This window comes from Hetaerina americana, unplaced genomic scaffold, assembly GCF_022747635.1.
Source record: "Hetaerina americana unplaced genomic scaffold, ioHetAmer1.1.p SCAF_37, whole genome shotgun sequence".
Taxonomy (NCBI): Eukaryota; Metazoa; Arthropoda; class Insecta; order Odonata; family Calopterygidae; genus Hetaerina; species Hetaerina americana.
The window spans coordinates 2296781-2312252 of record NW_027286952.1 but is presented as its reverse complement, the minus strand read 5'-3'; the positions used below and the strand labels follow the sequence as shown (position 1 = coordinate 2312252).

At 41.8% G+C, this 15472-nt stretch overlaps 1 protein-coding gene across 1 annotated transcript in view; it reads right to left on the bottom strand.

Moving 5' to 3' along the window:
* LOC139691499 (myosin-IIIb-like) overlaps positions 1-14599 on the bottom strand; it is a 76861-nt gene extending 62262 nt beyond the window's left edge. Inside the window, exons 1-2 of the mRNA XM_071589349.1 lie at positions 14459-14599; positions 1445-1687 (exon numbers count right to left, since the gene is read on the bottom strand). Of these exons, the coding sequence (XP_071445450.1) occupies positions 1445-1664 (220 nt within the window). The 5' untranslated portion in view covers positions 1665-1687; positions 14459-14599. The remainder of the gene's footprint in view (positions 1-1444; positions 1688-14458) is intronic.
* Positions 14600-15472: the final 873 nt, after the last annotated feature.

Here is a 15472-nt window from a genome sequence, read left to right as displayed (position 1 = left end):
CAAAAGGCTTCCTGCATACCTTTTCTAGGAACATAGCATTACCCTCATACCCTCGGATTACAGTTTCTACAGTTTTTTTTTTAATTCCCTTGCTCCTGTCAAAGAGAACTGAGGCAATAATAAGGGTGAGGAGAAATCAAGTGAGAGGGGTGCCTTGTCCATATTGAGAATCAATTACTTTGGACAGCATTTTTACTTTTAACTTTTGAAATTTCCCCTAAAATGTTTATCACCAAATTTGACAGTCATTACAATCTCCTTTGAAATAATGGATAAATCAATGCTCCATCTTTGTTTTTAATGGTTTTTGTATTTAATGCTTTGTTTTAATGATATACTGCCCCGTCTATGTCATTCTAGAATGCAAAGTTAGGCAATATGTACCAATAACCAACCATATTATGCCTGTTTTTGCATACATACAGGCAACATTATTTTTTTTGGTAACATTGAATATTAGTAAAACTGTCTATACAATAGAAAACATATGAACTTTTAGACATGCTAACCAGAATCATTTTACGCATTTGACTAGGAATCAAACAACGTTTGTCTGGAATTGATTCCTTCGACCATCAATTACCCATTAAATATTAATATTTAGTCTATTAATATTAAGGACAGAGGCTAGGACTGAAGTTTCTTGGAGTGGATAGATGGCATTTCAAAGGTGATGGTGATTGGGATGGGTGTGAGGGGGTCATTGAGGAGAGGTAGGGGATGGAGAAGGGTTTTACTTTGCACCAAGAGTGCTAAATGAAGGTACGTATGATGGGGGACCAAGAGGTTAAAGGGGGAGGCAAATGCTGCAGTCCAAGGTCTGATTCTGATCTTGAAGGATCCCTTGCATGTTTCATGTTTATTAATTCATTGGTGGGCCTGTTGTTCCTATGAACGGGAAATAAATCGATAAGAACCGTATTGACCTTTTTGGTACCAGGGAAATATTCAACATGAATATTGACATTGCTCTTTGTGGGGGGAGGGGAGATATGGCAATAAATGGAAGCATAGTTGCAAGTGGGGTGTTCATTAATTGGGAAGTGCACCATTTAGGTTGCAGCGGCAGTTTTCCATCTCTGTGGTGAAGTTAAAGATAGCGTATGTGCTTGTTGGGAGAGGGGGAGAGGGGGAGGGAGGGCAGGAGGTGGCAGCTGTTGTACTATAGGCATAATTGATCGTGGGTAGGTGGATACCATAATCTGTATGGATGTGGTGACTTTTATGTTGGAAAGTGAATGTCTGCTACTGGATATCATCTGTTTGTGCTTTGAGGAAATGGGAGTGGGTGAAGAAAGGAATGCCAATTTAAATCACGAATGATATCGAGGCAGAAAGGATAACTCTGTCTCCAGACACTGGAAATATCAAGCACTCTATCAGGGTCACGAGACAAGGTGGGCTTGCTTCGCATTGTTGTTGTTGGAGGGCTGAACTGGCTCACCAGTTTGCAGATCGAGTGCGGCATGAACCTCCCCATACGTTCCCTCCCCAATGAGCCTCTCCAGCCGGAAGCGCACACTCGGATCCGGCAGCTTGGTCACGTCCACACGGCTACTCAGGGCTGGCGGTGGGGGCGTCCCAGGCGGGGGGGGTGTGGCCGAGGGTCGCCGGCCCCCATACAGTGGTGACACGGCCCTCGTCATCGGTGCCATGGTCGGCATCTCTCACCACCGTCGACCAACAACTAAGGGAGAGACAACAAGAGGGCATTCAGTCAACAACTACCCCACGTAGATGAAATACCCACTCCATAGTCACCTTCAACATGTCACGCAAAAGGGCTCATCTCACAAAGGCACTGTGCAGTATGACTGCAGCAGGTCTCCACAAGGCCCTGGCAGTGGACGCTGCCTCAGGGAGGACACCAATTGAGGACTCACCTGGTCGAGTCCACATTTCACCGTCGATTTCAATTTGGTTTCATGGATTCGTCTCAACCCAGAATAGCAGAATGACCGGTTAAATTGCTTTAAAGTATCATATCGTATAATCGTATCGTAAAATATCTAATCGTATAGCTTAATTGAAGAAATTTCAACGTTGGAAGCAAGGTGACGCGGTTCTTGGTAATCCCGATGTGCGTTCTATTGATGCTCTTCTGCATCATTCGTCTCGGAATGAAAACTAAATTTGTTGCGATAGCTTGTGGGAAAAGAAATTCCACGACAGTGGCTGACCACAACCTCTAAACCAGAAGAACATTCTGTAGTAGTTTTCGGGAGTATTGCGCCCTCGCCAGTGACCAACTACCGACACAAACACTCAAACCCTGAGTGGAATCCTTCACAGGGTTACAGGGACTCCGTTAAAGATACCTGGGTTTATGGACACATTAAAAGTATCGTATCGGTTCATTGAAGAAATGTCATAATCGGAAGCAGGGCGATGCGATTCTCCATTAAAATATCGTAAAAGTATCGTATCGTAATATATTATCGTAAAATATCGTATCGCATAGTTCATCGAAGAAATTTTAACATCGGAAGAAAGGTGACGAGCTTCCTGTCATTTGGGACACGGCATTGGCTGAAGCAACTATTTCTGCATCTCCAAGTCAGATACGTACGTTATTTGCTATCATCCTTTCTTTATTTCACATCGAATTCGTGTAAGTTCCAGAAATCTTGGTATGGAGGAAAGTGAGGAGATGCATAACCAGGCTTTGCTGTTGATTGAAGACATGTGTTACCTCAAGAGCGGCGGTTTATTAGTGAAGTTAGAATGGCAGTACCGATTTCAATGATATTTGGTTTTTTGGATTCATCTCAGCCCAGAATAGCAAAATAACTATTAAAATATCGTAAAAGTATCGTATCGTAATATCGTCTCAATGATTTGTTTTGTTTTTAGAAATTTAATGACTGAGCTTCGTAACAATATTAAAAACATTGAGAGAATTGTTAAGAATTCAACTCGAGTAAATTCGAGCTAAGCCCAGCTCGAGTTGCACGTCACTATATTGTCTGTAAACAAATCACAGACAACAAGCAAACATTTAGGTTACCGGTCAATTTGTTTGCTTCGTGTTATTATGCCGCGACGCAGAAGATCTAACCTTTCCCAACAAACCCGTAATGCAATTAGGCTTCGGAACATAATCAGCTCAAACGAATGTGCCCCTGCTGAACCCCCAGCAGAAGGAAGTATATCATATATTAGTGAAGGCATTTGATGATGGAAATGGTGGCTTATTTTTCCTGGATGCCCCTGGTGGAACTGGGAAGGCATTCCTCATATCATTGCTTTTGAACACTGCTCTTGCGAGATCGGGCATTGCGGTAGCAGTTGCTTCTTCTGGCATAGCGGCCACATTGTTGGAAGGATGACGTGCGGCTCATTGAGCGTTAAAGTTGCCGTTGAACCTACCAAATTCTGAACAAATGGCATGTAACATTTCGAAACAGTCCGCAATGGCCAAAATTTTAGTAGCATCTAAAATCATATGGGGCGACTGCACGATGACGCACAAACGTGCATTGGAAGCACTTGACCGGACATTAAAAGATCTGCGCAATGTCTCGAGGTGCTTAGGTGGCGCAACGATTTTACTGTCGGACGATTTTGGCCAAGCACTGCCAGTCATTCCAAGATGGACTGCTGCCAATGAAATAAATGCTTGCCTCAAATCTGTGGCGCTATGTGAGGGAACTTCAACTGACAACAAACACGAGAGTTGCATTGATGAACGATCCATCTGCTGATGATTTCTCCAAGCAATTGTTGACTATCGGTCAAGGCCGTGTTCCTGCCGACAAATCGAGCAGATTGATTTCATTTCCTCAGACTTTTTGCAATTTCGTTTCATCGAAAGAAGAGCTCATCAACAAAGTGTTCCCGAACATCATTGATAACTACAAAAATCACAAATGATTGAGTGAGCGAGCAATTTAGGAGGCTAAGAATAAAGATGTAGATGACTTAAACTTCATAATTCATATTGAAATGTAATGAAATAATTGACTTTGTAATTCCACACACTTTATTTAAAAACACGACCCAGGTTTCGACGTTGAACGTCATCATCAATTTTATTAAGTGCGCCAGTAACGCAGTTATGGCAAGCCTCTACAGAAGACTCTCCATAAAATACCGGAATGCGTCATTGAACATCTTCTTCAACAGCCGCTGCATCTCCCGAAGTACATCAACCTTCAGTGTAAGAAAACCCAATCCTCGGCAGGAAAGTTCCCTATAGGAGTAGCCAAGAAAGCCTGGCTTAAAAGGAAGTTACACGAATGGTATGTTAAACGAGATGCTATATCCCATTATTTACTACTTTTATAATGGAATTGTCCCATAAACTTCATTGGATCGAGTGGCTATACTTTGATAATGATGTCCGTCAGACATGCAGTGAGATTTCCTTTCAAAAAAGAGTGAAAATGAACCGTAAGCTTGAGTTACTACGGAAAAATAATGAGTCCAGTTCAAAATCAACAAGTTCTAAGTGTGACCATAAGTTTGGGCCTCGAATCGTTAACCTTTCCAGACATTCCTTTTCTAATAGTGAGATTTCTTTGCTAGAAAAAGGCCTAAAGTACGTACCTAAAATTCCTATTTCTGTTAAAGACATTGAAAACCTGGCGGTTGACCTTGAATTTGCCCTTCAGAAAGAAAATATCGCGGTTAAACAAGTTGTTTCCCAGGAGCTCCTTAAATTCTCACAACTAGAAGTAAAATAGAAAAAGTATTCTATCGAGTACGAGGCCTTAAAGTCCATTACACATTCAGTGATAGATAAAAATTTGATCATCCAGAAAGCAGATAAAGGCAGCGCAGTGGTTGTATTAGAACGAAATACCTACATCACGAAATGCGAAGACTTCATCAGGGACAATAACATTGAAGTACTTCGTTCAGACCCTACCCCCAAGTTTCGACAAGATATTAAGAAAGTGATTAAATCTTGTAATACGTTATTCAAAAGTTGTGAAATGTTGAAACTAGTGCAAATGAATCCCTCAGCACCACGGTTTTTCGGGCTACCTAAAGTTACCAAAAATGGGATTCCGATCAGACCTGTAGTATCAAATATGTCAGCTCCTAACCACATACTAGCGAAAAGGCTTAATGTACTCTTCAGGGAGGTTTCCAAATTTTACACGGAATATGGTGTTGTGAATTCTTGTGAATTCCTTGGACCTTGTCAACAAACTTATGAAAAAGGCCATCCCGAAAAAGTACATGCTTGTTTCCTTCGATGTACGCAACCTTTTCACCAATGTGTCACCCATGGAAGCGGTGAACCTTGCCGAAGACATCCTCATTCGGAAATCCATCCCAGTGCCAGTTATAAGTGACATTTTTGTATTACTTAAGACGTGTGTTTCTCAAAATTATTTCATTTTTAATGGTACATATTTCCAGCAGCCCAATGGTTTAGCCATGGGCTCGCCCTTGTCCCCACTCCTGGCCGATATTTATATGGACAATTTTGAAAAAGTTTTGTTCTCCTCAGCTCACCCTCTCATTAATAATGTATTTTGTTGGCTAAGACATGTAGACGATGTCTTCTGTGTGTGGACAGGTTCTGATAGGCAACTAGATCAGTTTCTAGCACATCTAAATTCTATCAATTCTAATGTACAATTCACGTGTGAAAAAGAGGAAAAAGGTTCCCTGAATTTCCTCGACTCATCCATTTGTAAAGACAGAGACGGGTTACAGTATTCTAATTTTAAGACCGAAATGTATACGGACCAATCTATTCATTCCTCTTCAAGGCATTGCTTCACCCAAAAGCTTTCGGCATTTCATGCAATGATCCACCGTTTAACCGCTATCCCTATGTCAACATTCAATGTAAATAAGGAACTTAATGTAATTAAAACGTTAGCAGTAAACAATGGTTATTCAGAAGATCTAATAAATAAACTTTACCGGAATAAACTTACAAAAATAGCCTTAAGCCACATTTACAACCCCGAACATTTAAAAGATCCCGCTGCCAAATGGCGGAGAATACTATATCTTGGGACTATTTCTCAAAAAGTAATTAAAAGTTTTCCTAAAGAAAAAATTAAATGTGCCTTTTACAGTGGTTCATGCCTTATGAACCTGGTCTCTCACACTAAAGACAAAGTCCCCAAAAACGAGAGGAGTGGAGTGTATGAGTTAAAGTGCTCAGATTGTAGCACAAAGTATATTGGGCAAACAGGACGGAAATTTAAAGAAATTTAAAGAAAGGAGAACACCAAACATATGTAAAAAATAAGAACATAACATCCCTCTTTGCAAAGTACCTCATCGAAAGTGACCACAACAGTGACTTTGTGACAAAAATTATCCATTTTGAAGAATAAGTTCAGAGGCTCGATGCTATGGAGCAGTTAGAAATTTTGAAATGTGTCCGTTGGAAAGATGATCTTGCCAACGAAATTTTGTATCCCTCCCACTCCCCACTCCTAGACCTACCACTCTTCTAAGCAAAAGATGTAATTCTCTTTTCTTCCCAGTTACATTGTAACCTTTTTACCCCTCCAACCTCCCTCTCTGACCCCCCCCTCCTATGATCAGAAGGTATATATAGCCAGTGCTTTCTATAGCCGTGCTTTTATGAGGACCACCTGATGATGACGTTCTACGTCGAAACCTGGGTCGTGTTTTTTAAATAAAGTGTGTGGAATTACAAAGTCAATTATTTCATTACATTTCAATATATTATGCAAATTCCATAAAGTTACGCCCGAGACAACAAAATTTCATAATTCATATTCGAAAGAAACTGCGGGAGATGCCGCAGCAGTAACTTTTAACGGTGTCATCTGCTAATATGGATTTCAATGCAACAATTTCAGAGTGTAAAAATCATTCGACTTGATCAAGGCGAATGATGTTTGTACACCCTGAGATTTTTGCATCGATATTCATAATTCAGAATCAAATCGTTGGTACACTGCATTCAAGCAAGTCTATTGACTTTGTAACAAACGAATACGAAGCCACCAAGTATCCATCTGAATTTGTAAACTCCATGAATGTGCTAGGCTTACCAATGCTCAATTTACAGCTGAATATTGGCCAGGTGGTTATGATGCTTCGAATCCTAAACAAACCAAAACTATGCAATGGAACGCGTTTGGTGATAAAATACTGATGATCACTGTCATTCACGCTGCTTTACTCAAAGGAAAATCCAAAGATGAAAAAGTTCTCATTCCGAGGATTCCTATGATCCCAAGCGATATGGCCTTTGAGTTTAAAAGAATACAATTTCCAATTCGCGTTGCATTCCCGATGACGATTAACAAGTCACAAGGCCAATCATTGAGTGTTTGTGCTCTGAATCTAGAAAACCCATGTTTTTCTCATGGTCAATTATATGTGGCATGTTCGCGTGTTGGTAAACCATCCGCTTCATTTGTTTTTCACCTGATAACAAAATAAATATTTTTGGATACCTGAAAATGCTTGACTCAAGAGTATAAACCCGAATGTATATACCTTGATCAAAAATTTCCCGGAATTTATTCAGAAAATTAAAAATACAAGTTTATTCATCTAAATCTATATTGTCCCCTTCAAAGTAATCCCAATCGACTGCAACACACTTATGCCAGCGCTTGATCCAATCCTCGAAACATTTTTTATATTCGGTTTTCGGTATGTCCATCAGTGCTTCCTGCGATTTTTCCATTACTTCCTCTCGGCTGCTAAAACGCGTTCCCCGTAATGGTTTTTTAACTGGATTGAACAGAAAGAAGTCACAGGGAGCCAAATCAGGTGAATTCGGTGGCTGTTGGATGGTATTTGTTGCATTTTTCGTCAAAAAATTACGAATAATGATAGCACTGTGCGACGGTGCGTTATCATGGTGCAAAATCCACGAGTTTTCTGCCCACATTTCTGGTCTCTTTCGGCGAATTGCTTCACGCAAACGTCTCATAACGCCCAAATAATACTCTTTGTTTACTGTCTGGCCTTCTGGCAAAAATTCATGATGCACTACACCGTTGTAATCCATGAAAACCGTCAGCATTGCCTTCTTTTTTGACTGAAAACGACGTGGTTTTTTCGGTCTCGGCTCATTTGGTGAACGCCATTCACTTGCCTGATGTCTGGATTGCGTGTCGTACTCATAAACCCACGTCTCGTCTCCAGTAATGATCCTTTTGATGAATGTGGGATCGGATTTAGCCTCGCAAATCATGTCTTTTGCGACGTCAACACGGTCTCTTTTTTGCATGAAATTGAGGTCTTTTGGAACCAACTTTGCTGCTACACGACGGAAACCCAAATCATTAACCACAATGTCTTGGGCGGATCCATAGGCAATGTTCAAGTCCTCCGCTATTTCTCTGATGGTTAATTTGCGGTTATTGACCAACATTTCTTTTACTTTATCAATTTTTTCAGCGACTTTCGATGTCGATGGTCTGCCACTGCGTTCATCATCTTCGATTGACTAACGACCACTTCTAAACCGCTCGTGCCACTGGTAAACGACCGTTTTTTTTAGAGAATCGTTGCCGAAACACTTTTCCAACATTTCCAACGTCCGTGCGCCACTAAATCCGTTTTTTACGCAAAATTTAATACAAGTTCGTTGTTGCAAATTTAAATCCATTTCTGAAATTGTAAAAAATCGCCAACACACACAGAGATAGATGTACTCTTGGCTACGTAACTTTTGCAAATGTCAAGTTATGACACTAAGATTTAAAGGGAATATCAACAACAGATGTACCAATTTAACAAAAAAAACAGAACTCAAATCGGAACGATGGGAGCGCCACACGGTGGTTATTCCGGGAACTTTTTGATCAAGGAGTATGTATACGTTGAATACAGAAAATGTCTCTCTGATAAGCCATTGTAATACTTATTTTTGTAGTTTTATTGATTTTTTTTCTTATATCATTATTAGTATTAGGTAATCTACCGGTTAAGGTAAAACCCGGGACCGGAGGGTCCTGGGTTCGATTCCCGGGCGAAGCACTCTGGGTACCTGCAGCTCCACCCAAGCTATATGATTTTTCGGGTACCAGGTCTTCCTGGGAAACCATAACCGGCACAGGGAAAGGAACTGGCCCCCTACCCTGATGCGTGAATTTCACACGCCGTATAGGGCTTAGCAACAGGGTGAACTCCACCCCATCACCTTCCAAACCGACCTTCGTACCGCCAAACAATCAACGAACAGTTTAGTTACACCATTTATTAAGAACGACTATTCTGATTTAATCATATTCGACTTGTTATAATGATATACCCTCCCCGGACTACAACCTTGACGTGGTGGAAGGGCCTGTGCGCTCCGATGACCCCTAGAGCTTTGCTGGCGGGAGTAATAATAATTGCTCCTGGTAGGGTCACCCATGCCAGATTGGTCGAAGGTTAGGAGCCAGACGAAAGGTAGTCCACGAAGCGTGTGTTCCTCAGTGAGGCGGCTGCAATGGCGTCTGACCCCAGTGGGGCGGCCAGTAAGTGATTGTGTCACGTTAAAAACACTATTGAGGAAGGCAACGGGAAACCACCTCAATTATCATTCCCAAGATAAATCTGATGGACAAAACAGAGATTTTCAGTCCTGGCAACTACGGGGCTCGGCCCAATCGGCCGTGTGTCGTGCCCGGCTGCGGGGGAGGCAAGGCTTCCGCGGTCGTCATCCCACGAAACCCTTGCAAGGGAAAACTGACAGCAGCAGGAAAGAAGATGCAGGAGAAGAAGACCACATTAGTTAGAATAGGAACGTGGAATGTTAGGACAATGTTGAGGACAGAAAAATTAAAGAATATTAGGCGAGAGATGGAAAGGGGAAATATAGATATTTTAGGTCTATGCGAGGTGAGAGGGAAGGATAGCGGGGATTACTTGAGTGATAATTATAGAATAATATACAGCGGCGGGGACGAGAGCCAACGAAGGGTTGCCATAGTATTAAATGAAGAGGTAGGAAGAAGCGTAGTCAACATACAGCAGGTAACGGATAGATTATTACTAGTAGAGATAAAAGCAGAACCGACGAACTTGGTTATTATTCAGGTATACATGCCACCGAGCAACCATAAGGAAGAAGAGGTCGATAGGATATACGATCAGTTAGAGGACATGATCGCGTGTGTTCCTGCAGGGAAACATTTGATATTAATGTGGGATTGGAATGCGACGGTAGGCGAAGGAAGAAATGGTGACGAGGTGGGGGACTACGGTTTAGGCACGAGGAATGACCGCGGGGAGAAAGCAGTTGAGTTCTGTAGGAAACAGGAGTTAGTCATCACCAACACTTGGTTTAGACACCACAAAAGACGCAGGTATACATGGAAAATGCCAGGTAACTCAGAAAGGTATCAGCTAGATTATATTTTGGTTAGATACAGGTTTAGGAACAGTGTGATAAATTCGCACAGCTTCCCGGGAGCGGATGCGGACTCTGACCACAATTTAGTTGTTATGAAATATAGCGTCCATTTCAAAAAGATAAGGCAGGGGCGGCGGGTTAGAAAATGGAATGTAGCTGCATTAAATGGTTTGAAAAGGAAGGAGTACAAACAGGCGGTAGAGAAAATCATGGAGGATGGTAAAGAGCTAATTACTATCGAAGAAAAATGGGAAAGTATCAAGAAAGGGTTGTCTAAAGCCGCAAAAGACACTATTGGAACCGTTAACGCTAAAAGGACTAGGAAACCATGGATCACGGATGAGATGATTACAAAGATGGATGAGTGGCGAAAATGGAAGAATGTAATTACAGAATTAGGCAAAATGAAGTACAAATAATTAAACAATAAATTGAGGCGGGCAACAAATAAAGCAAAAGAAGCATGGTGGAAGACGCAGTGCGAGGATATGGAAAGTCTGCAGAGGAAGGGTGAAATCGATGCCCTGTACAGCAAAGTTAAATCTTTATCGGGAAGTAATAAAGGAAGACCTATGCTAACAGTTAGAGATAACTTACTTATATATATATATATATAATATATATATAATATATTAATATATATAATATATTAATATATATATATTATATATATATATATTATATATATATATTAATATATATATATATATATATATATATATATATATATATATATTATATATTATATATATTTGTATATATATATACGAGGGTCATCCGGAAAGTAGTACCCGTTCGTGCCGCATGAAGTGCTGACGACGCGAGTAGCCGCTGGACGAGGTCAGATAGCTTCAGTGGCTTTTCTGCCTTCTCTGAGCCAAGTTGCGTGACGCTAGCATTGCCTGTGTTGTTTCTGTGATTGTTTACAATGTTTAAAAAAATTGAGAACGCCGCCAGTTGTGAAGTGAGGGCAGTGATTAAATTCCTCAATGCAAGAAACGTTCGCCCATGTGATATTCATCGCCAATTAAAGGAGGTGTATGGAGACAATGTAATGGACGAGTCGTCTGTTCGGCGGTGGTGTCGCAACTTCAACATGGGGAGGGGGAACACACACGACGATGAGCGTTCGGGGAGACCGTCTGTCATTACAGACCAACTGGTGAGCTCAGTTGACGAATTCGTGAGGAACGATCGGCGCGTCACAATTGATGACATCTGTGAGCATTTTCCCAATGTTTCTCGAACAATTGTTCATGAAATTGTTAAACACCATCTGCATTATGCAAAAATTTGTGCAAGATGGGTCCCTCGCAAGCTTACAGATGAGCACAAAACCAAGCGTATGGCTGCAGCACTGACGTTTTTGGGACGTTATTCTGATGAAGGAGACTCTTTCTTGACTCGCATAATTACTGGTGACGAAACATGGGTTTGTTATGCATCACCTGAGAGTAAACGACAGTCAATGGAGTGGCATCATGCTCATTCACCAAACAAACCAAAAAAATTCAAGACAGTTCTGTCCACCAGGAAACTCATGGCAACCATTTTCTGGGATCGACGAGGTGTATTGCTTATTGATTTTATGGCCCGTGGAGACACTATTAATGCCAATGCGTATTGTGAAACATTAAAGAAATTACGGCGGGCAATACAAAATCGGCGGCGAGGTCTATTGTCTACTGGTGTCATTCTCGTTCATGACAATGCCAGGCCTCATGCAGCTGGGATAACACAAAAACTTTTGCAGCAATTCAAATGGGAAACTTTCGACCATCCACCGTATAGCCCGGACTTGGCCCCTTCAGATTTTCATCTCTTTAGAAAGCTTAAAGACTTTTTGGCAGGAAAAAGATTTGACAGCGATGAAGAACTTAAAGAAGGAGTGACCCTGTATCTCAATGAGCTGGCGGCGAAGGACTATGCAGCAGGAATACAGAAACTTGTCACACGTTATGACAAATGCCTTAATTTGCTTGGAGATTATGTTGAGAAGTAGTTTAAAGTATCCTCTTTCAAATAAAATTTTTTATGTTTGTTAATATTTACTTTTGTGTCTTTATTTCACGAACGGGTACTACTTTCCGGATGACCCTCGTATATATATATAATATATTAATATATATATATATAATATAATATATATATATGTATGTATATATATATATATATATATAATATATAATATATATATATATATATATATATATATATATAATATATAATATATAATATATATATATATATGTATGTATATATATATATATATATATATATATATATATATATATATATATATATATATATATATATATATATATATATATGTAGATGATTTCGTCTACGTAACACGGAAGTGCCGACTAATAATTCGTGGATGTCTCCATTTTTCGGGTTCCCGCCGCGTTGGTAGTCATGCTGGACGACAGTCGATTCGACGAGTCGACGATGCCTAATAATAAGTTGGACAGTAACAAACAAACAATATAGAAACACATAAAAAGATCACTCACACGTTATTTCTTGGTAAAATTGCACGGAATTCTGCTCCGTCGAAATTATCAAGAAATAACGTGTGAGTGATCTTTTTATGTGTTTCTATATTGTTTGTTTGTTGCATATATATATACACGCGCGCACACACACACACACACACCTGGGCAGTTTCAATGGTGAAAATGATGGCATTGATGCTTGAAAGGTTACAGCATCCACCATATTCAATTGAAAAAGACATTGCTGTTAAATTTATAAAGAAATTTCCCAAAATAAATTTCTTTTCTACTTTTCCCCGAGGACTTATTATGGTATTTAGCTTCCTGAGCACCTGCCACTCAGCTTGGCCCTAAATTTGGCTCTGGATACTCTTAACATTCGTTTTAATGAATCAAGTAATATCGTATAAGGAATTGAATTAAAAATAGCGCATGTTTAAATCATTTTTGAATTCATTAGGCAAATTTCAGCTTGTGGCAATGCATTATCTCTATCGGTATGGTTATGCAAAACGAAACTGCTTAAAGAGAAAGTTTTGTGGTTAAAACATGAAAACGAATTGGAATACGCGGAAGGAAAAATAAATGTGAAATATAGTGCAAATAACCATGAATGAGGACAAAATATTCCAGAAGCTGTGTCAGGAAAACAGGAATCACAAATGTGGACCAAATAAAATAAAAAAGCATATGAACAGAATTATACAAACTCTCATGAAACAACTACAAACAATTTAAATGCCTCTCAACTCCCATTGGCTACTGGCCGTACTTAATTTCTAATGTCCCATACGCAGAGAGCTCACCACTAAGGTTAATTTTCGTAAGAACTATTGAGCGGTGCCCCCTTATGTTTCACCTTTCGCACACTTCGAGAGAACCCATGGGTTCGCTAGGCACCGCCACCAAACCACCAAAAGGGCAGAGACCAAGAGGTGAACTACGACCACGGAGGACGATACTGATAATGATTTTAACCTTTCTGCTTTGCAGGGTATCAACTGGTGGCTGGTGCCGCCCCTTGGGCAATGACCTCAGCCAGAGGATGGCCGCACCTGGACCCGGTCGTTCCGACCCCGCGTTTGGCCCCGGATGCCTTCACAATCGCGCCCGGAACAGCCACTCAGCAAGGCCCCGATGGGGGGACCTCCCAGAAAAGTGGCCATAACACACTAACTAGAAAAGGTAAACGGCCCACTTCCCCCTGTACAAAGGGGGAATGATTTCGGACAAAGATTTCCAAGGAGCCGATAGCTTAGGATTCGGCAAATGGAGCATTCATCAATACAACAGATTTTCCGCTCTTTCTGAGTAAACCGCCTGATTGAAACTATCCGCTATCCCTCCGATCATCGCAATGAGAAATGGTCTCCTAGCGACCCGAATGTCAGCACGAATGAAGACGGATTCAGTTCCCGACCAACGACGGATCGGAGGCGGAAAGGAAAGGAGGCAGAGTAGCAAACAGCGTGCGATCGCTCAACAAGACCACACCACCTCCGCGGAGGGTGGGATCCGGACGACAGCCGAGAACTGAACGCGTCTGAGGGGAGCCGAGACCCGCCCGCCATCGTATTCTCGTTCCCCCGAAAGATACCCGCCCCGAAGAATGGCGGGTTGGGCACCAAACGGCTCCCTGCCATGGGTGGCCACTTACGGTCAACAACGGGGTCGGCGGCGCGCACGCGTGTCCCTCGCCTGTCACCGCTAAGTCGCGCGTCCTCTCCGCTCTTCTGCGGTCCTCACCGAGACGCCCCTGGACCCTCTGGAGCGAGCAACTGGCGAGTCGGGGCGAACGAGGAAGTGGCGTGAAATGGAAGCCGCAAAGAAATGTGTGTGTGTCTTCCTTGTCGCGACGGCGGAAGAGAATAATCCTCCTTCCTCCCCCCCCCCCACCCGCCCCATCGCCATCCACTAACAAGATGAAGCCCCTCGGGGGTGCGTGGGTAGGGGGTCGACTAGGGGGGAGAGGGGGGCTCATGGCGAGGGGAGTGGTCTCGAGCGAAAGGGAGAGGCGAGCACGAAGTACACATCGTCAGAGGGAACACATTTGGATCTCCATTTTACAACAGAAACCAGGAATAGGGCATATACGTGTGTGGGCCCTTCGGGGCACATTCAAGAACGGCAAAAAAGTCAATAGATTTGCTGAACACCCAAATTCCTCCCCTCGACCCTCCTGTTTCCTGCGAAGGAAAGGGGTGGAAGTCCTTTATTTTCACTCGGGGGTGGGCTCAGGCGTCTAATTCACCCAAATGTGATTAGTCCAATTGACATTGGATCGCACCTTACTCCTCGCTGAGTGTCGGGGGGAAAATTCGTCCCATCGAGCAATGGACTTTTGGATGATTGCATCAGTTTAAATTTACGTGCAGTGAAGATATTTTACCAATTACCATACATAGGCAGCAATGTCGTATGCTGATTTTGGAGTTGCTTGATTGTTTCATGAAAGAACAGCAGCATATATTGAGTGAATACATTCCTCTCTCTCGGTTTAAGTAGGAAGGAACAAACTAGAGCAGGTGGAGCAGTCGTGTGTTTGGGCAGTATTTTAGGAGGAAAAAGAGCATAGAAGTGGGGAAGAAGGAGACGGGCAGACCGAGGGAAATATTATTATTATTAGGTAATCTACCGGTTAAGGTAGGTTTTTGGATGGACATAATTACTA